Source organism: Triturus cristatus, chromosome 11 (assembly GCF_964204655.1).
Source record: "Triturus cristatus chromosome 11, aTriCri1.1, whole genome shotgun sequence".
In the NCBI taxonomy this organism is placed as follows: domain Eukaryota; kingdom Metazoa; phylum Chordata; class Amphibia; order Caudata; family Salamandridae; genus Triturus; species Triturus cristatus.
The window spans coordinates 923,899,264-923,922,825 of NC_140594.1; the positions used below are offsets into that span (position 1 = coordinate 923,899,264).

General features: G+C 41.9%; 1 protein-coding gene across 1 annotated transcript in view; it reads left to right on the forward strand.

Annotated features, from left to right (window-relative positions):
• IGSF10 (immunoglobulin superfamily member 10) overlaps positions 1 to 23,562 on the forward strand; it is a 144,420-nt gene that overhangs the window by 102,732 nt on the left and 18,126 nt on the right. The window contains exon 5 of the mRNA XM_085634882.1: positions 6,022 to 10,881. Coding sequence (XP_085491008.1) covers positions 6,022 to 10,881 — 4,860 coding nt within the window. The remainder of the gene's footprint in view (positions 1 to 6,021; positions 10,882 to 23,562) is intronic.

Sequence of the window (23,562 nt, forward strand, 5' to 3'; positions counted from 1 at the left end):
AACTATATCAGGCCTGAAACCTATGGTTTTTTCAGTGAATTTCAAAGGTTTTCTAAATGACAATTTTGAATGTATTAATTGTTATACTGATTTTTTTGATACTGATTTACTACATTTTTTAAACTATTTATTTTTAGATATATTTTTTTTAATTACATTATAATTACATGATATATTACAATATAAAAAATACTTTCTCAGAATGAATCACTTTAGTTTAAATACTTGGCAAATAGGCAACAGACTTTTAAGTACAGTAGTTACAGTTGTTGCAATGGGCAACACAATTTCAAACACAAAGCAACATTGAGCTCAATGTGAATTTCTAGTTAAATGCAATTAGTTACTTTATGGATTACTTTTCTAACCACAAGACTGGATCCTAGATTCAGTCCTTGGACATCTCCTGTAAACAGTTGAGTAAAAGCGCTTTGGTTACAGTAGTGATTTTTAAGGAATATTATTGTATTTTAAAAGTTGACACTTAGAAACTTTTTTCCATATAATCACCAATGTTATTCTATGGCAGGAAATTCCCTTAGCAGGTAAGTAGTGTTATCGTTACTTTTTCTTACTCAGTGGTGGATCCTGGATCCAGCACTGGCCAACCTCCTGTAAACAGTTAAAAGAATGTGTTTAAGTCATACAGACGATTTTTTAGGAATATTTTTAGTTTGTGAAAATAGACACTTAGAAAATTTTCTGGTGAAAACCACACAATGGATTCCTATGGAAGGAAATACAAGTTACTGGTAAGTACGCTTAGAATTACTTTTCAGGGTCAGTGCTGGGCTAAAAGATGCAGCCCTGGGTTCTCTCCTGATAACAGGTGAGTAAATCGGAAGTCGTAGTTCAGCTGATTTTAGAGGAATATTTGTACATTTCAAAAATGGACACTTAGAAATGTTCTAGTGAAAACCACACAATGGATTCCTATGGAAGGAAATACAAGTTACTGGTAAGTACGCTTAGAATTACTTTTCAGGGTCAGTGCTGGGCTAAAAGATGCAGCCCTGGGTTCGCTCCTGATAACAGGTGAGTAAATCGGAATTCGTAGTTCAGCTGATTTTAGAGGAATATTTGTATATTTCAAAATTGGACACTTAGAATATTTTCTGGTGAAAACCACACAATGGATTCCTATGGAAGGAAATACAAGTTACTGGTAAGTACGCTCAGAATTACTTTTCAGGGTCAGTGCTGAGCTAAAAGATGCAGCCCTGGGTTCGCTCATGATAACAGGTGAGTAAATCGGAATTCGTAGTTCGGCTGATTTTAGAGGAATATTTGTACATTTCAAAAATGGACACTTAGAAATTTTCTGGTGAAAACCACACAATGGATTCCTATGGAAGGAGATACAAGTTACTGGTAAATACGCTTAGAATTACTATTCAAGGTCAGTGCTGGGCTAAAAGATGCAGCGCTGGGTTCTCTCCTGATAACAGGTGAGTAAATCGGAATTCGTAGTTTGGCTGATTTTAGAGGAATATTTGTACATTTCAAAAATGGACACTTAGAAAATTTTCTGGTGTAAACCACACAATGGATTCCTATGGAAGGAAATACAAGTTACTGGTAAGTATGCTTAGAATTACTTTTCAGGGTCAGTGCTGGGCTAAAAGATGCAGCCCTGGGTTCTCTCCTGATAACAGGTGAGTAAATCGGAATTCGTAGTTCAGCTGATTTTAGAGGAATATTTGTACATTTCAAAAATGGACACTTAGAATATTTTCTGGTGAAAACCACACAATGGATTCCTATGGAAGGAAATACAAGTTACTGGTAAGTACGCTCAGAATTACTTTTCAGGGTCAGTGCTGAGCTAAAAGATGCAGCCCTGGGTTCGCTCATGATAACAGGTGAGTAAATCGGAATTCGTAGTTCGGCTGATTTTAGAGGAATATTTGTACATTTCAAAAATGGACACTTAGAACATTTTCTGGTGAAAACCACACAATGGATTCCTATGGAAGGAGATACAAGTTACTGGTAAATACGCTTAGAATTACTATTCAAGGTCAGTGCTGGGCTAAAAGATGCAGCGCTGGGTTCTCTCCTGATAACAGGTGAGTAAACCGGAATTCGTAGTTTGGCTGATTTTAGAGGAATATTTGTACATTTCAAAAATGGACACTTAGAAAATTTTCTGGCGTAAACCACACAATGGATTCCTATGGAAGGAAATACAAGTTACTGGTAAGTACGCTTAGAATTACTTTTCAGGGTCAGTGCTGGGCTAAAAGATGCAGCCCTGGGTTCTCTCCTGATAACAGGTGAGTAAATCGGAATTCGTAGTTCGGCTGATTTTAGAGGAATATTTGTACAATGGTGAAGGAAGGGGGAGGGGCCTGAGGTGACGTGTGCAAACACGCCCTGTGGCGCATTTTAAGTTGGGGAATTAATTCCTCTTCAATCCTGAGGTCCCCTGGGGGCCAACTAGCCCACCAGGTACCTCCAGCATGCGCCAGGGAGCTGCATTGCAGAGAGGTATTCAGAGGCCACGCCCCTTTTTACAACACTCTGCAACACAGCTCCGCAGCGCTTACTGGAGGTACCTGGTGGGCTAGTTGGTCCCCAGGGACCCTCAGGATTGAAGAGGAATTAATTCCCCAAATTAAAAAGCGCCACAGTGCGTGTTTGCCCAGATCTCACCTCAGGCCCCGCCCCCTACCTTCACCACTGTGCAAACCCGCCCGTGGCGCGTTTTAAGTTGGGAAATTAAGTCCCCTTGAATCCTGAGGTCCCCTGGCGGCCAACTAGCCCACCAGGTACCTCCAGTAAGCGCCAGAGAGGTGTAAAAAGGGGCGTGGCCTCATTACCCCTCTCTGCAACGCAGCCCCCTGGCGCATACTGGAGGTTCATGGTGGGATAGTTGGCCCCCAGGAACCCCCAGTATTGAAGGGGAATTTGTTCCCCCTCTGCAAACGCGCCAGGGGGCGTGTTTGCAGAGTGATGAAAAGAGGGGGCGTGGCCTCCTCCCGATCCCGTTTTTTAAATATTTTTCCTTTTTAAGAAGGGGGCTGTGTAGCCCCCCTTCTTTTTCCTATTTTTTGGCCCTGGGGACCCCATCCCCCAGGGCCTGCCCCAATTTGTTTTTTTTATTTAAAAAAAAAAAATCGGGAAAGGGGCCGCGTGGCCCCCCTGCCGAGGCCATAATTTTCCCCGGGGACCCCATCCCCCGGGGCATGGCCCTTTTTATTTATTTTTTATTTATGGAAGGGGGCTGTGTAGCCCCCCTCCTGTGGCCCATTTTGGCCCCGGGGACCCCATCCCCCGGGGCCGTTTTTTAAAATTATTTTTTTAATTTAGTTTTGGGTGGGGGGCCGCCTGGCCCCCCTCCCGGGCCACTACTGGCCCCGGGGACCCCATCCCCCGGAGCCTGGCCTTCACTTTGGGGACCCCCAACGGCCCCGCCGGCTCCACGCATCCTGCGGGAGCCGGCATTGCTTTTCCACATGGGGAACAGCTAACATGCTGCTCCCCGTGTGGAAAAGCAATCGTCTTTGGTATTTCGAAGAGAGAGCAGGTTTCCTGCTCTCTCTTCCAAATACCAAAGTTTGGGCCCCCCATTATGATAAAAACATTGCTCCCGGGACTTGGCCCCCTGGGGGCTAAATAAAAACGAAGCACGCTTGTTTTTTTTTTTCATTCGCGAGAGGCATCCCGCATTTTAAAAACAAATAAAAAAAATTTGAGGGGCATTCGGGGGTCCTTGTGGGACCCCCTGAGCAGGCCTAGGGGGTCAGGGTGTTTCTACCCTGCCCCCTTGTCGCGTTTTGCGTCTTTGTTCTTGTGCTTTCTTGTGCCTCGGTTCTACCGAGGCACAAGATGGCTGCCAACACTTCCTGATTCAGAGTGTTGGCAGCCAATTAGCATTCAGCGGGGAGGATCCGCGGATCCTCCCCGGCCATAGATATCACTAACATTTTTAACTCTAATTTTCTCAGGAACTACTGAACGGATTTACACCATTTAAGCAAAAGGCACAAGTCCGAACTGAGGACTACTGCTTTGCCAAATTTGGTGTCATTCCGTTCAGCGGTTCGGGCTGTAGCTGCGACAACAGATTCTATGGGAAATTGCATGGGGAAAACGCGTTTTGGGACCCCACCTTTTTTATGGGCCCCCGCTTGACGGATCACCGCGAAACTTTCAGGGTAGTAGCAGAGCGGAGCTGGCCAAAAGTTTGGAAAAATTTGCGAAGATTCGTCAATCGGCGCCAACGTTATTCCATATAGAATGTTGCAGACTTCCTATGGAAAATAGGTCCTAACTATAACTATCTACTGGCATCGCCAGTAGATATATATATATATATATATATATATATATATATATATATATATATATATATATATATATACATATATATATTGTCAAGGTACATACATGTGGAGTTATATATAGTAAAACTTTACTTACCCATGGAAAATGACCCTCACAATATTATTGCCCTCTATATTTTGACATGATATTTGTGTTTCCGATATTTTGTCCAAATCCCATAATAATCAACGGAAACAATGGAAAACTTGTGCTTCTGTTGTTAAATGTGGAAAAGAACCTAAAATCGAAAGAAAGTTGGATACAGTGTTTCCCTCCGAGTTTTGCAGGTTCCAAGTGACCCTTCCTACATTGCAAATGTCTGCATTTCTCTTGCAACATAAAACTCTAACCTTCTCCTATCCATTCTAGGCCACCAATAGTGCATTCACAAGTGTTACACATTCAAAGTTATTAACCACCAAGTACCCTTTCTGCACCAAATATAAGCGGACTTTCATAGGTTGGACAAAACGGTTTCTCTATAACATCAGCTCATGCCTACAGATACTGTCTGGTAACTCCATTGGTATTAGAGTCTTGATTCACCCAGGTGGGTTTCTACCACCTAAAATACAGAAAGCATTTCAGAGAAAGTAGCATGTTTGGGATATGGTAGATTTTGGATGCCTAGCTCTAAATAACATGTTCAATGCTTTTGTAGTATGCATATGTGTGTGTGTGTGTCTGTGTGTGTCATCTATCTGATATGTTCTGTTATTTGCTTATTGTGTGACATGTCATGGTGGCAATTAATCTTGCAGCTCAAGAGAGCCACCTATGTGGTTTATCTTACTATTGTTGTATGTCTTTTAGGAATTATATCTAGTGCAAGTATGTTTGTGTGTGGTCTATCAAAGTAGTAGGTGCTGCTTTGAGCATAATGATATCCTACTATATGAAACAGATTTAATGAAAAAGAAGCGGTTCACCTAAATAGTTGTGTGTGAAGTGTATAGTGCTGAAGATTTCTCTTGGGCAAACCTTGGCTGTGTTACATTTATAGACATTGTTTTGTTCTGCAATGCTGTGTTAGATGTTAACATGGGGTGTTTTAGTGGTTATTTCTGTTTTCAGCTGTATCATGGCCTACTGCAAGGCATATCTGAGCAATGCTATATGTATGTCACACATTCTGTCTAACATTGTGGGGATTGTTGATCAGTCCTTTGAGAACAATGCAAACGGTGGAAGCCATGCAAACTTTCTTAACCTAGATTGCAAATAATGTGCTGCATAGGACAGTGGTCTCCTATGTATTTCTAGAAAAATCTATTTAATTTCTACATTTAAGCATAACTATTGAACATAAAAGTGTTTCCCATTTAGATTGGCTTTATGCAAATTAATCCTAAGTAGATACCCTGAAAATCTGGCATGGATCAGGTTCTGGTGGGCTTGTGTGGACATCCCTGAGAAAACCCCTGATGAAAATATATTTAAGAATCTTCATAACATGTAAAAGAACAAGAGCAATAACCTCACTCAGTGTTACTAGTGGTTATATTATTATTTAAGGTAAAGCAGATGTGCAGAGCTTCGGCTACTTAACACTGGTATTCCAGTGGTGCCCATGAGATAGGTATATATATAAAAAAAAAAAATGAGACAGCTTAAACATTATTTTATATTTCTACTTTATTTTAAGGTATTTTCAGCTATACTCAGGAACTAACAATTTTTATTGTTTTCTAGACATTATAAAATGCAAGAAGGACAGAAGTTACACCAATGGTCAGCAATGTCCTGTTTGTTCCATACCAAGTCAAAACAAAGGAAAAGACTTGTCAGACATCTCAGTTACAGACTTGGCTTGTGTAAAACCATCCATTGATCCAGCTCTCAAGATAAAAAATGTCACCGAAAGTGGTGAGAGTGATTTCTCTTCAATATCCCCAAAAGATTTCATAGCACCTATAGGATCTCTCATTATAAACATGACCGACCAAACAGGAAATGAGGCAAACCTAGCTTGCAACATTCAAAGACCGTCGGATACGTCACCAATCACACTAGAAAGAAATAATGGTCACACTCTTCTAAGGACATCTTTTTCCACATTTTTGGTGTGCAACATTGATTATGATCATATTCAAAAATTGTGGGGAATACTGGCCATGTATAGTGATTCCCCCATGAAGCTTAAACAAGAGCTTTTACTAACCAAGATGCCCTATGTTAGTTACAGTTACAAGCAAATTAATTCTGAGGAGGATGTTTTCACAAATATTGAAGCTGAACTCAGAGCAAATCCCAGTTGGGTGATGCAAGATCGAATAACATTGCAACTGGACAGGACTGCAACTACACTGAACACTCTTCACGTTAGATACAGTGCAGATGTTCATATACTGTTAGAACAGTATGAAGAAAAACCCATGGCATATAAGTGGGCCATGATTTTGAAAGACAACACCACACAAACAGAGTATATAGTCGTGACTGGTGGCACTGTTGAGTTGGATTGCCAGGTTACTGGAGAACCAGCCCCTGTCACTGAATGGATACTACCAGATGGAAGCAAAGTGCGAGCACCATATGCCAGTGAAGAGGGGCGAATAATAATAACCAAAAGTGGGAAATTCATTCTAAGAACAGTGGACAGCTTTGACACTGGTGTATACCACTGCATCGGCACAAACTATTATGATGCAGATGTACTGACCTTTCGAATCATTGTGGTTGATTCTGATGTGGAGCATGACACTTTGAATGGACCTGACATATCTCCATTAGTTGGTGAAAGTCTCCACCTTCCATGTCACTCCTCTGGGATACCAGAAGCTTCAGTCAGTTGGGTATTCCCAGACAATTCTGTGGTACATCAGTCTTCATCTTCAAAGCACAAAAATATTTTTTCAAATGGCACGTTGAAAATACAGGAGCTTACACAGCGAGACAGAGGCTACTTTAGATGTATAGCAGCCAATCCCTATGGTTTTGATATGTTGGTTGTAAAAGTATTGACTGCAGAGAGTGAAAACAATGTGAAAGATAAAAGAACATCTCTCTCAGAAGAATGGGAACACGAAGCATCTGGAACTGAAGAATTTACCGATGTTACAGAACATTACATGCCACTAACAACTACACATCCTATCTTGAGGCAGGCATCTAGGGTGATCTCCAAAAAGCAGCCTACCAGCAGACACAGTGGAAAATCTGAAAGTAAGATTAAACATAAGAAAAAAGGAGAGAAACCAAAAAAGAGAACACGAGGCCAAAGAAGACAATTTTATCATGGTAATCGGCGTATTGACCCACAGCACTGGGCAGCTCTTTTAGAGAAGACCAAAAAGAAACCTGTTCCTTCAGTCACAAAAGAAAGTATCACTACTAGCACAGAAAAGACAAATGTGAGCACAAATGGAAACATATCTGGTGATGGAGAAGAAGTTTCTGGAGGTGATCTCTCACCAACAGAAGAGGGCTTTATAATATTGACTACTAAACTACCGCTAGAAACAACTACAAGCCAGTTAGCAGTACACAAAGTGAAGGAAACTCAAACATTACAGACTATTAAAGCTCAAACAACTCCCAGCATTTTAATAGAGGAAATGTCTCCAGTTGTGAAACCAATGGTCATAGAGCTAGATAAATATGAAGAGCAGACTGTAATTAATGACGAAGACTATACAACCATGATACCACAAACACAGCAAAGTACAACATTACAAACAACAAAATCAGCTCCAGAAGGATATATGCTTAGTCAAGCATTAACAACTATGTCTAGCATATCAAGTGCAAAGTCTTTATCAATTATCACTAGACCACCAGCAATTTCCAATGCATTTAATACTACAGATGACTACAAGAATAATAAAGATCGTACCAGTTATAGTCATTCACAGGTTACAACGAATAGGGTAAGCACTGCTTTTCCAACGGTCAAGAACCTAATAAATGTTACTCCCAAAAACATGCACACCATGCCACCTTTCACCAACATTGTGCCTAATGTTGGGAATACAGATACAAACACCCAGAAACTTTTTCCTTCTGTTGTCATAACAGATCATAATATGTTAACATCTGAAAGCCAAGTTGAAGACACATCCACCAGCCTGCCAACATCCCCGATCCAACCAGTGACAAGTCAATATCTGAAAACAGCATCACCCAAGTCAGGTGTTGAAATAGCTTTAATGACTGTCACAGAACCTGAGAATGAAATGAGCCACATTTATTTTCAGAGTACTCAAAAAATAATAACACCCAGGTTGCCACCAGGTTCAACCATTATTGCTCATCAGCAAATTCAGATAATAAGAGATGTCACTCCTAATACAGCAAATGCAAGACAGCGTTACGGACGTCGAAAAATATCTGGGAAAAGACGCATTGTTAGACCTGATCACATCCCAAACTTTAAAGATCGATATGCCTTTTTAAGACCAGAGCGAAAAGAAGTTACTAAGGAAAGTACAACTGTGGCATCAGCTACAGAGTTGACAACAAAATACAAGTATTCTTCTAGCACCTCTTCATTAATTGAACCAGACCCTTTGACTACTCCAGTTATTAGGGAAAGTGCAACAGTGAAATCAGCTACAGAGCAGGTAACAAAATATCAACATTCCTCTAGCACAACCTCCTTAACTGGACCTGACCCTTTGCCTACTCCATGGACCACAATCACAACACCTCAAACAGTGAACGTGTCTCAATTGACAACAGTAGCAACTCATGTCACTCTTTTCCAAGGAAAAGGGAGAACCGTTGAACCAGAAAACACAGGATTAAAATCAGTGCACACCTATGTAGAAACTGCACATCCAAAGACAGATATAGTTCCAGAATTTGTGCCCACAGTATTAATGTCAACTTCTTCCACCAAAAGAACCTCTTTCAATTTTACAGAGTATCCCACAACTGCGACTGGGAAGCATGCTACGATAAATATATTTCCCACAACACCCGGCCAAGTAAATCGTGAATACAAAAATTTAGATTCAAAGCCACCCACTGCAAAATCTAGAATTTCCTCAAAAACATTGAGAGGGAAAATTCCTTGGCATCGATTTTTTGGAAATGGACAAATTCAGAAGGAAATACTAAAAAAGCTTAGAAAGCCAAAGATACAGACAACTAAATCTGCAATTACAACACTACCAGCAACATCAGTGTTTGAAACAAATACATTACCAGTTTCTGAAGTTCACACCTCCTATTTATCAACTGCAGCAGAATTCAGTAAGAATGATACTGGTCTATCTGTGTCACCAGCAATATCTATGACATTAGAAAATGAGATCACTCTAACACCTACTCCAACTTTTTCTTCAACTACTCTGAGAATGTCGCCAACAACCTTTTCTTCACACATCACTACTCCTATTACTAATGAAATTAATGTAAACAGCTACAGTCTGACCTCTACCATTACAACAAATACAACCGGTGGCATCATGCCAAGTAGTGCAACAACCGCTCCATATACCAGAGCAGCCAATGGTGCAAGAAGGAAATGGGTGAAGAGAAAGAGACCACGTAAAAAAAATACAACACAGGAGACCGTTACAGCTTTAAAATGGAAGCCTTCTGATGAATCAAAAGTGAACAAACTCTCACAAATTACCACCAATGCTTATACTATGATAACATCAACCATGACCTTGACTAGCCCAAAAGCTTCTGAAAATGCAACAGAAACCCCATTTACAAGTACTTCTAAGTCACTGCCTTACACTGCATCAGCAAAACCTAAAACAAGACTCAAAACCAAAAACCTAGTAAAACCACCAACAGAACCACCAACTGGAAAACCACCTCTCAGTACTGATACCATCAACATGAGTTTACCAAACACCTCACAAGGCATTATTCCTACAGCAAAAAAAGCCCCCATAATCACCCAGGAAACACCTTCATATTCAACAACAATTCTGAGTGGAATTCCATTCCTACCCACATTGCTACAGACGTATGTACCCAGAGCCACAGAAAAATATCAAAGTAATACTGTTGGAATAGCTACAAATAAAACTTTCAACCAAAAAATCCCACATGCAACTTTTGACTATCAGCACACAATAAAATCGGTGCCTACTGATAAATATGAAATAGTTACAAGTACAAGTTCTCCAATAGTAACTACCCAGGCACTACATCCTAAAGTACAGCAACCTACACCTTTATCACCTACAATTTCTGTGACACCACAGATGGCAACTAGGCAAAGCACTTTGCTCCCTTCTCAAAAAAGGTATTGGAATAAAGCAGTTCCAGAATTGACAGAAAAAAGCAAAACCTTGACGGTAAACACTCTAACTATTTTGAAACCACCTTTGAGTCTTACTAGTGACACTCCAGTGATCATCAAGAAAAAATATTCTGCAACCTATCAGCCACTTAAGACAGCAAATCAGGAAACTACCACAATGAACCAGTTTACTTTAGAAACGTCATCCAGTGATAGACCAACAAAACCCAGGATTAAAGGTGGAAAGTTAGCTAGTTTCACAGTCTTAGCTAACTCTGACGCTTTTATCCCATGTGAAGCCACCGGCAATCCTGTGCCAACAATTCATTGGACCAAAGTTTCATCAGGTAAGCTACTTTTTACCCTATGTGAAACAAATGTAAGTCTTAATTTCTCAGATAACTATTAAGCGCTCATCTATGCCAATTTACTGTTAAATGTTTGCCAACAAATCAGTGCATCTTAAGCTGATCACGATTTAAGCTATTTGTATCGAATTTCCTCTGTTCCTTATTACATCATATGTTTATTATAAAGCTTTCACAAGGCAGCACACATGGAAAAAGCAAAATTGAGGAGAAATAATGCATTTCTCCTTGTTTCGCCAACTTAAGACCAGGTTTTACCTGGTCTTTATTTTGGTGCTGCCTCCTATGTACGACACCCTTGTAATTAGGAGCAGCATCAAAATGAATGGGTGCTGCGGTGAAACGCCCACTGCAACACCCACTGCCCACCCCTTTCATGATAACCATAGCGTGAAAGGGGGCCTAATTTACAAGTCAGCGCTAAGCCACGTTAAGTGGCTTAATGCTGCCTTGTAAATAAGGTGCAGCCCCTATCGCCACCACAACGTCTATATAAGTGACTATGTGGTGGCAACAGAGGCTTATACATATGCCCCCAGGTTTTACTTGCTCTTAATTTTGGCGCTGTCTCCTATGTACGCCACCTTTGTACATAGGGGTCAGCGTCAACATGAATGGGTGTTGTGGTGGAACGCCTGAGTATTGCAGTGGAACGCCCACCGCAACACCCACTGCCCACCCCTTTCACGCTAACCATAGCATGAAAGGGGGCCTTTTTTACAAGGCAGCGTTAAGCCACATTAAGGGGCTTAACGCTGCATTGTAAATAAGGCGCAGTATCTATGCCCCCAGGTTTCTTCTCTCCTCACAAAGCAACCTGGTGAAGAGTCACTATTCCATAGCTGGAAACACTTGCACAGAACACGCTACAGGATCAGGTCTGCATAATTGGGCTCCAAGTAGACCTTCCTCGGACATGGCAGATGGCTCCAGATAATGTTGTTCTTGCTGTAGTGGAGAGTAGGTGTGACTGGGCAGTGCAAAGGGGCCAAAGCCCCATCCTCCATTGCTCCACCTCCTCTCCAAAGGCTCACCACCATCTGCTTGCACAATCATATGGTGAAAACTATTCTCAAGTTGGCTAGTCTTGGTGAAATACCATTAGATAATGTATCATAACATAGTGTAACAAGGCCTATTTATAGAGCAGATGTTAACCACATGGATTACCTAGTGAGAGTGACAGAGAGAGGTACTTGCACGCTGTAACTGTGGTAAATAAAAATAAATATTACCGGACTGAATTTCATGCGGAATCTTAAATTGAAGTAAATAGCTCAAAATAACAAGAGGCAGAATCCGTGGTATAAGAGGTTTTCTAATGGGCTTTATTCCATTCAAAATGGCCGACTCGAGTCGCGGTCCTCAGGTTCCGTCACCACGAGGGTTCAGGAAGTGAAGTACAATAATTCATTAACAGACATGTATTTTTATAATAAGTGCATTATAATGAAACGAATGTAGAAGGCGTAACATTTGATAAGAAAAGTGACAAAACAGTGACATAATCGAAACTAGGCGTAATAAGGAATAAAAGAAACATGATTGGTTAGAATTATCAGACATAGGTGGATCTATAAGATAATACTTGGCATAGATGCGCGCGCGGCAGCATGACGTGTAATTGACGTGCAACTAGGGGGTGAAGGGGACTTGACATTTAGCTCTACATGTGGAGACGAGAAGTCTGGGGTCAAGTCAACCTAATCCCAAATCATATCTAACATCCTATGTTTAAAGAACTATGTTATCCACAAGGAAGAACTCTCGGACAGAATCTATTCTATACTGACTGTGTGCGTGTACAAGCGTCTAAGTGTCTATATGAGATGCGAGGGGCAGAAAACTTTCCATGGCAACAGGGCTATGAATCACTTGCAGGAGGACGGAAAGGCTGAGTCCTTTGCTTGTGAGCTAAAGGAAATGTTTACCTAAATCACTGGACAGGAATGCATCGGCTGAAGAGTAAAATAGATAATTCGAAGGTGAAATACAACTTCTTGGCAGACAGGCGAAAACTGGCCGAGGCAGTCACCGTTAGCTGCACAGGGAGTAGGACAAAGTTCATGGATACAGATGCGAGCTCAAGCTGAAGCTGTCAAAGACAGAGAGCAGGGAAAGGCTTTGAGGACAGAATCGGGCCTACTTGCCTGAACTGTAAAAATGGAGTAACTTAGCCATATAAAGTCGGTGGCTTTTCATACTTAGGAATCGAATATCCAGCCCATTGATGGCGGATCTGACAGAGAACATGTCAACGGTAGACACACATATGTTTGCGTCTTAGAAACTGGAACTGGAGGGAACATACATGTACTTGTAACATGCATATAGAACCGTTGGGGTCCAAGATAGGGGACATAACTGATCAGGAAAATCCACATTTCCACATTCCCTCCTTGTCCCCTTCTTGCCCTTCACGAGACATCAATCTTCATCATTCCATTGATTTGCTCATGGAGCATCATTTCTTCTTCCTTCTTCTTCTGGTATTTTGAACGAAAACCTTGATGTGGAATACACGATGTGGCACACAGACCACAAATCGCTGGTCCACATTGTAGGCATAAACAACAACTGAAGAGCATAAGAAGGCCAATACCTAGGAAGGATAGAACTCTCCATCCCCAGGCTGATATCACACTCCAAAACCACCCGGACCACGTCCAAGTGCCTGGATTCTCGTGTATCTGGCTTACAATCTTATGAAGGCGTGTTATAGCTTTATATACAGATGGCGAATTTTCTGGTATGAATATGCAGCAGCTGGATCCGATGACCCTGCAAGCTCCGCCCCTATCGGCCAGGATGACGTCAAGGACAAGACGATTCTGGAGAACAACAATTCTCATCACTGATTGTTCCTCTGTCAGATTGCCTAGGGCGGCTATAGTCTCGTTTACTACAGCTTCAAGAGTCTTGGTGAGTCTGCGTATCAGCTTACTATTTGATATTGTACCTATATAGGGAAAGATACCTTTATTGAAATCTACATACTTGTCCCATGCTGTTTCAGTATAATCGACAACTGGGAGATCTCTTTGCTCTCTATTGTGTACTAAATGAACATTTCGATAATAATCAGGGGGAGCTAGGAAAACAGGTGGCAAAAGGAATGCTATGTAACAAGTACCATCCCAATCTAGAGGCAGACGCATATATGCCGTCTGACCACATATAAAGTAAGAATGGCGAGAAGCTCTAAATGAAGATTTACCTTGATCACTATATTTTACTGTAGTAACGCATTGGCTATGGCCCATGTGTATGGAACCAACTTTTCGTACACATAATTCACCCTTAACTGGAAATACTGACATAGTGGGCAGAATTAGTTCAACTTCGGATTTGACATTCAAAATCATAAGATTAGGCGTAAAATTACCTAATTGATACACTTCATTTTCTAAATCAGTTCCTGTTCTACTGGGGTAACCCTCCTTATTAGGGTGACAGACTTTAAATAAAACTAGATTCAGATTTCCCCATATCCAGTGTTGTTGATAAACTGCTGTGTCTGGGTCTATGGAATTTAATAAACTAAACCATGCTCCACAGGAGCCATTGTGTGTGAATGGATGTGGAAAGAAAGGCAGAACTCCTTTGTTATTCTGATAGGGAGGGAGTCGGCCACACACCCAACAATTGGTGGCATTACTAGTCTGATGGGAATGATGTAACATACTAATGAATGTGTTATTACGCAGCGCAAGTCTATAGGACAACTCATGTGGCGGTAGGTCACTAAAAGAGTGTTCATCAGTTATATTGAAAACACGTTTAGAATCAGGATAATACATATGCAACAATATACTTGCAGTAACTATTAAAAAACTCAAGAAAAACAAAATTAATAAAGTCACAATACAGTGGCTACGCAGTGATTTACAATACGCCTGTCGTTTCAACATTTCTCGGGTATTTTCTCTACTCAGGTCCAAGGGATACATGTCGGAGACAATTCAACCGCTTCACCTTGGAGAGGACTTAAACAATCAAATTGCTCGACTGTTTGGGCCTAAGCTTTAATTTATAGCACTGAGAGTCATTCTTTTCAACAAAAGGAAGTTTTGAATCAGTCTGTGAGGGAGTGCAGGGCACAGTGTCTATATCTGAAGGTAGTCCATGGAATTTTTTGACGTGACTTGAATGAATCCACCCTTTACGTCCCTCGATCTTCACGGCTGTTCTTGTGGTCAACAGGACCAACTTCGGTGCTTTCCACCTGGGCTCCAATTGACTTTTCCTGTCGAAATTTCTCACAAAGACAAGATTACCCGGAACAATGTCATGGGGTTTCGCCTCAGTGTTGTCGGGAAAGGCTGCAGCTACCTGTGAACGAGAAGATTGTAGTGCAGACATCAAGGAAGCCAAGTAATCTGTCAGCATGTTACAGTCAATGTCAGTTATTTTGCGTGGTATAGGCGTCCCCCACATATTCGGTGGTCTACCAAAGATCACCTCATACGGGGATAGCCCTGTTCTAGAGTGTGCTACCATTCTCATATAAAAGAGTGCAACTGGTAATGCTACTATCCAGTCGACACCTTTCTCTCTACATATTTTGGACAGTCTGATTTTCAGTGTCTGGTTATGTCTTTCTACGAGACCTGCTGCCTCGGGGTGTCGGACACAGTGGAATTTCCACTGATATCCCAACAAGAGTGAGACATGTTTCATTAATTCGGATGAGAAAGGCTGACCGTTATCTGAATATACAACACGTGGTAAACCGTACCGTGGGAAGAATTCTCGAACTAGCTGCTTGGCAGTAGTCGGGGCAGTGTAATCTGATACGGGATACGCCTCTGTCCAACGGGAGAGAGCGCAGACAACTACGAGAACATATTTGAATCCTCGACAACGTTCCATCTGAATATAATCCATCTGGAGGACTTCAAAAGGATGGTCAGGAGGCTGAAATCCACCCTGCTCTACGGGAACACTCTTTCCTGGATTAAACTGACAACATATCATACAGGTACGAACTTTTTGTTTAGCTGCTGCTCGTAAATGTTTGTTGAACCAAATGTGCTGAATGCTGTCTAGCATAGCCTTCTCTCCTAAATGTGCTGGACTGTGAACTGTAGCTATAATGGCTTGAACCATGGAATCAGGGAGAAACCATACAGATTTCTCCTTTGTCATCCACCCTTGATCTGTCTGGATCCCTCCTAGTTCAGTCCACTTCTTTATTTCTTCTGCTGTGGCATGTGTCTGTATGTCAATTACATCAAGTGCGGGATCCTTAATTGTCATACACTGTGTTGGTGTCTGAACTATTGGCTTTGTCATGTCTAATGTGCGATTCTGAGCAGTCTGTTTAGCTGTTCTGTCAGCTAAATCATTGCCTTGAGAAATGGTATCAGTAACCTTCGTGTGTGCTTTACATTTCATAATCGATATAGCAGTGGGTAGATGTATTGCGTCTAACAAAGCATGAATGAGGGGTCCGTGCTGAATGTGGGCACCATGGGACGTTAAATAACCTCTCTCTCGCCACAGCACGCCGAAGTCGTGTACAACTCCGAATGCATAACGTGAGTCAGTGTATACATTAACTTTCTTATTTGTGGCTTGAATACAGGCTTGCGTTAGAGCAATGAGTTCTGCTGCTTGGGCTGACAAAGTATCTATACAATTTGTTTCAATAACTTCAGTGTCTGTTGTGACTGCATACGCGGCCACTAAATCTCCTGTACTTGCTCTCATGCATGATCCGTCTACATACAACGTCAGGTCTGGATCTAACAATGGAACGTCTGTCAAGTCTTGTCTAGGTTTCGTCTTTATTTCAATGATTTCAACACAATCATGAGCTAGTGGGTCTGTTCCAATTACAGGTAATAGTGTAGCAGGATTCAATGTATTACACCGTCGGATCTCTATGTGTGGTTGAAACAATGTCAGTTCATAACCGGTAAGTCTTGCTATGGTCAAGTGTTGTGTTTGTGTTCGGTTCACAAGAACCTCTACTGCATGTGGTACTTGAACTGTCAATGGGTGTCCTAATACTATGGCATCGCTTTGTCTGATTGCTAAAGCTGTCGCTGCCACTGATTTCAGGCATGCAGGCAAAGCCTGAGCTACGGGATCTAATGTACTGGAAAAATAAGCACATGGCTTGCATGATCCTGCTTGATCCTGAGTGAGTACTGACAAGGCAGTACCTTCGCGTTCTGTAACAAAGAGTGTAAAATGTTTGCTATAACATGGCGTTGCTAAAACAGGTGCTTGACATAAAGCTTCCTTTAGGCTTTCAAAAGCTTGTGTATGTTCCTGAGTCCAAGGGAGAACAGTCGATGTGGCTGCCTCCTGTGTGGTTAACTGAATAAGTGGTTTTGCTAGAAATGCGTACTGAGGGATCCACTGCCTACAATATGAAGTGAGGCCTATGAAAGCTCGCACCTCCTTTTGTGTCTGGGGTATTGACATGTTAGCAATTAACTGAATGCGATCTGGTGTAAGCTGCCTTCCCTCCTTGGACAGCGAGTGACCAAGATAAATAACTCGCTGAACACAGAATTGCAGCTTAGAAGGGGACACCTTGTGCCCCTTGTCGGCTAGGAAATGTAAAACTGTCAGAGAAGCTTTTTCACATTCTGACTCGCTTCTTGCGGTGATCAGCAGATCATCGACATATTGAAGCAGTGCAGTATTGACTGGCATGTGGATACTGTCAAGTTCTCTTTTCAGTGCTTGGCTGTAGATGCTGGGGCTTTCTGTAAATCCTTGGGGAGCGCGTGAGAATTTAAAACTGCGCCCATTTAAACTGAATCCGAACAAGTATTGGCTTTCCGGATCTATTGGGACGCTGAAAAAGGCATTCTTGAGATCGATTACAGTAAAAAATGTTGCTTCGGAATCAATTGCTGTCAACAATGATGATATATCAGGGACCACAGGGAATTGTGGTACAATACACTTGTTTAGTTCACGCAAATCAATAACCAATCGGTATACTGGCGGAGCAGTAGGATCAGTTCGTTTAAGAATCGGAATTATCGGTGAATTACATACATTGGAGTCTGTTTCTACAACTACTCCCTGGGCAATTAGCTCATCAATGATTTTCAACAAAGCCACTACAGCATCATGCGGTAACTTGTATTGTCGCATTCGTGGTAATACCACTCCTGCTTTCAATGTAACTCGATAGGGTGTAATGTTCATGCAGCCAACATCCGTAGGGCCTTGTGCCCATAGATGTACTGGTAAAGTCTGTAGTCGGGGATCCATGTCTCTAGACACATAGTGACCTTTAAAATCACGTAAAAACAACCTTACTCCTTCCGGAGAACAACATATTATGGCTCCTAGTGCTTTCAGAGTCTTAATTCCTAACAGATTTTCTGGGCATGATTTAGTAAGCAATAAATCTGTAGTTCGTGTCAAAGGTCCTAACGTAAGTGGTAGAGGCTGTGATACTTCATTAACAATAGGTTTTCCTGAAAAACCAAGGGAAACATTTTGAGAGCCTGAGAGGGGTGCCCCTGGAACTTCACTACGTTTTATGGTTGTTCGACTTGCCCCTGTATCGAGTAAGAATTTTCTATCTTGACCTAATAATTCACTATGTACATAAGGTCCTTCTTGATCTACAGGAATCTCGATAAGCGGTAAGTCGACTTCCCTCTCTAGGCTGGTTCATGCGTAGCGCTGATACTCAGGGTATTCATACTGTGCAGTCTGATACATTTGTCGTGTTGTGGTTTGTGTGGCAGTAGCAGGCAACGGTGGTGCAGCTGGCACAAACTGTATGGGTTGCTGTGAGGCTGGCATAGACTGTTGCTGAACTGGCATGGACTGTCCATGCTGCATAGCTCCTTGTTCATTCTGATCTTGTCTAACTAATCGTGGTCTCTCTTTTGCAATACCTGTAGCTATATTACGTTTCAGGACTTGACAATCATGTACATAATGGCCTAGTTGTTTACAGTAATTGCAGGTTCCTTTTACAGGAACTGCAGAATCACCAGAATGTGTCACACCCTTTTTGTGACCATCTGCTGGTACTGTCTGAGAAACTAGCATTTTCATTTTTGTATCCTTCATGCGTCTATGCTCGTGTTCTTGTTCATCCCTAATTCTATTGTGATGATACTGTAACATTTGTAGCATTTGCGACGGAGTGTTACTTTGCCAGGTACTCTCGAATTTCAATATTCTATTCTTCACTGGAGGCAATGCATTTTCCACCAATTTTGTCACAAATAAATGTGGATATGAGTCACTACTTGCTTTTATACCACTATTTATACCAAAACATTTTTCAAATCGAGCATAATAATCGCTTGTGTCTTCATCTTGCTTTTGTTTGCAGGCTGTGATTGCACCCCAATCTTCCTTTTTTGTAGTTAATAAACGTGGCAGTACCTGTACTAGTAAACCTGGTAACAGTTTAACTTTATCCCCGAGCCCTGAACCTGCAGCTCGGCTCCTTTCTTCCTCTGCTAATGCTGTCCAGTCTATCTTTTGGTCTCCCACTTCCCACTCTTTTTCTTTCAGTTTTTCATAAATGCCAGCAGGCAAAAGCACCTTTAATATCGTCATAATATCAGGAAAGGTGTACTCTCCCATCAGTAACATGTCTTTAATTTCTCGGTGGAAACCCGCTGGGTCTTTGTCATGACTAGGTACTACTTTCTTCATTTCTAATAATTCCATTTTTGATATGGGTGTGTAAACAAATACACGGTGAAACTCATTGTCTTCGCCTTTTATTGGGTGCACTTCTCGTAAAGGATTTTGTCTATCCATATAGTACGGCGTTCTTTCTCTGTGGGGCAGCGAGAGAGAATCCGGACTTACAAAAAGGACGTACTGCTTACGTGACACTAATATCTCTTTAATTAGCTTATTACTAGAACCTCTCCATCTGTTTGTGAGTAGTTCCGTTAATATATCAGGTAAAGGACCAGGGTCAGCATGTTGGCTCTTATATAATATGAGAAGTTGCTGAATCATATAGATTCCAGCTAAGCGTTGGTCATCTGTACTGAGGTTGAGAAACGTGTGTGCTACGGTCTCATCACCGTATTTTTCAGGACTGTCAATCCAGTGAACGGCTGATCTGGCTAATTCTTGCTCATCCATAGAATCGAGGAGGTGGTAACCTCTTCGTTCTCGTAGTATCTTATCTGCGGCTTGAAACGAATGTTCAGGAGACTTCAGATTTATTACAGGCGTCGGATACGTTCTGCTATTATTTGGACATACGGAGTGTATGGGATCAGAAAAACATCTAGTATTTTCACAAGATCTTCCTCTGCCTACATAAGCTATGGTCTCTGACTGTCTTGCGGAATTCCCTGATTCGGACACTTCATCTTGCTCAAACTCGTCTGTTCCCAATCTCTCTTCATGAATACGCTCTATTTCTTTACGTATTTTTCGGCACATGGCTATTATACAATTTTGCTTATCGTGTCTCCCTTCTGATATATTCTGACTCCATCTTGTAAGAATAAGCATTGCATTCGGGTCTACCCCCGGACGATCTTGATTTCTGATTACACAGTTTATGAGGAAACGTAACAGTTCCCCCTGTATCTCTACTTTCTGGAATTCCATAGCTCTGTTAATACATCCTGGATCTCGTCCTGTTTGAACAAAATGATATATGTTATCTAGATGCGTAGTCATCCCTGGTAACCTTGCTAAATATTCTGCGGCTCGCCTGATACGTAATGATGCCAGGACCATTTCGTCCTCTTTACCAACCACTGGGTCATATCTACAATTTACAAGGAGTTCTTTAAGCGTACGTTCACTTACGAATTTAGGTGTACGTGAATGCGCTGACTCTTGAAAGACAAGTTTATTTATTCTAGGTGGTGTAAAAGTACTGCTAGCACCTCCCGTGGCCCTATCTGGGGCGTCGGGTGTGAATGGGTTCGTTGAACGTGACACAGCAACTATGGGTGTCGATACCTCTATAGAGTCGACTGCGGAGACAGATGCGGAAACAGATGTGCTTGCCGAAGCTTGTATCGGGACTTGCTGTTGCACGGGGACAGATACCTGATCCTGACGTTGGACCCCTCCGCCAGACGGTCTATGTGGTGTGGCGTTAGCATACTCGGGAGCTGCATCGTCTAGATATGAGGAAAGAAAAACATCTTCTGCGGTTCTGGGATGCCCCTTTGGATGTACCTTAATTGGAAATAATGGGGGTGGCAAGTCTTTTGGTATCTCTGGAGCAGCCTTAGGTAGTCCTTCGGCTAGAAGGGGATACATACCATTCATAAGAGCATTTCTTTGTCTATTCACTTGTTCTGATTTCACTCGGATACCTTCCTCAATTAATAGATTTTCTTGAACTTTATTTGAACTTTCTTTACTCCTCTCTTCTTGTCTACGTGCTTTTTCTGTTCGTCTATGAGATTCTTTACGCCATAACTCAACAGCGTCTTTCTGTGACTGTCTGACCTTTCTTTTCCATAACTCTTCCTCCACTTTCATGATGCACTCTGCATCCCAGGTTCCCGCTATGGGCCACCTTTGACTTTCCGGTAATCCTTTGGTATAATCTACCCATAGATCAAGAAACAATATGGCATCTAAGCCATGTTTATGGTACATGAAATGCCCTGGAGTATCCCTAGGAGGAATAGGGACTGCTTCTTCAAGCACCCCTTTTCTGGTAGTAATCTGTCTTAACTTCGAGAAGAGCGGCATATTCACAACTGATCTGATACTTACTCTTGAACTTTGCTTAATACGAGAAACACAATAATGAACAGTGAACAATGAACAGTCATTCATACCACAATATGCAAGACATTTCTGAATACTTTAAACTTTAAACATTAAACATTATAACAATGGTCGACAGTGATGACAGTCTGCCTAACTAATCACCACGCTGAATTCTTGACAATAACTGAATACTTCGGAATACTTGATATACTGCTAAACAGTACATATACACTGCTAAACAGTGCAGACCGGATTTGTGTACCCAAATCCGTCTTGACCGGCACAACCTATGTGCGCGTCAACACGCCTCCCCGGCGATGGTACTCACCGAGTAGCTCCTTGAAACGGAAGGCCTCAGAGAATGGACAGGACTCGATAACTGCGGACATCGGACCCTCTGGACGTCGGGATTTCGGAAAACCTGGTGGGCCTCTGTATACCTCGGATCTTGCTCTCTCAGCTAGGCTCTGGTCGGGATACTTCGCACTTCTCACCGCCTCGTCTGGGTTGATCGCAGCCTCAGTCGCCCCCGCTTGACCGGAGGGAGCTTACAGGAAATCCTGCTGGTACGCGTTTATGGTCCGTCCAGCTGTGGCAGGAGACCGGGCCTGCAACGCACCGCCGGCGCGTGAGATGAGAAAGTGTCCCTGTTCGGGCGCCATTATGTGGTAAATAAAAATAAATATTACCGGACTGAATTTCATGCGGAATCTTAAATTGAAGTAAATAGCTCAAAATAACAAGAGGCAGAATCCGTGGTATAAGAGGTTTTCTAATGGGCTTTATTCCATTCAAAATGGCCGACTCGAGTCGCGGTCCTCAGGTTCCGTCACCACGAGGGTTCAGGAAGTGAAGTACAATAATTCATTAACAGACATGTATTTTTATAATAAGTGCATTATAATGAAACGAATGTAGAAGGCGTAACATTTGATAAGAAAAGTGACAAAACAGTGACATAATCGAAACTAGGCGTAATAAGGAATAAAAGAAACATGATTGGTTAGAATTATCAGACATAGGTGGATCTATAAGATAATACTTGGCATAGATGCGCGCGCGGCAGCATGACGTGTAATTGACGTGCAACTAGGGGGTGAAGGGGACTTGACATTTAGCTCTACATGTGGAGACGAGAAGTCTGGGGTCAAGTCAACCTAATCCCAAATCATATCTAACATCCTATGTTTAAAGAACTATGTTATCCACAAGGAAGAACTCTCGGACAGAATCTATTCTATACTGACTGTGTGCGTGTACAAGCGTCTAAGTGTCTATATGAGATGCGAGGGGCAGAAAACTTTCCATGGCAACAGGGCTATGAATCACTTGCAGGAGGACGGAAAGGCTGAGTCCTTTGCTTGTGAGCTAAAGGAAATGTTTACCTAAATCACTGGACAGGAATGCATCGGCTGAAGAGTAAAATAGATAATTCGAAGGTGAAATACAACTTCTTGGCAGACAGGCGAAAACTGGCCGAGGCAGTCACCGTTAGCTGCACAGGGAGTAGGACAAAGTTCATGGATACAGATGCGAGCTCAAGCTGAAGCTGTCAAAGACAGAGAGCAGGGAAAGGCTTTGAGGACAGAATCGGGCCTACTTGCCTGAACTGTAAAAATGGAGTAACTTAGCCATATAAAGTCGGTGGCTTTTCATACTTAGGAATCGAATATCCAGCCCATTGATGGCGGATCTGACAGAGAACATGTCAACGGTAGACACACATATGTTTGCGTCTTAGAAACTGGAACTGGAGGGAACATACATGTACTTGTAACATGCATATAGAACCGTTGGGGTCCAAGATAGGGGACATAACTGATCAGGAAAATCCACATTTCCACACAGTTCATGGCACAGGTACTAGCATAAGATGTGTTTTTTCTGTTATGATAATGTTGTCTACACCTTTGCTTCTGACAAGAGCATTATGTCCAGAACCTTCTTCTTCTGTGATAT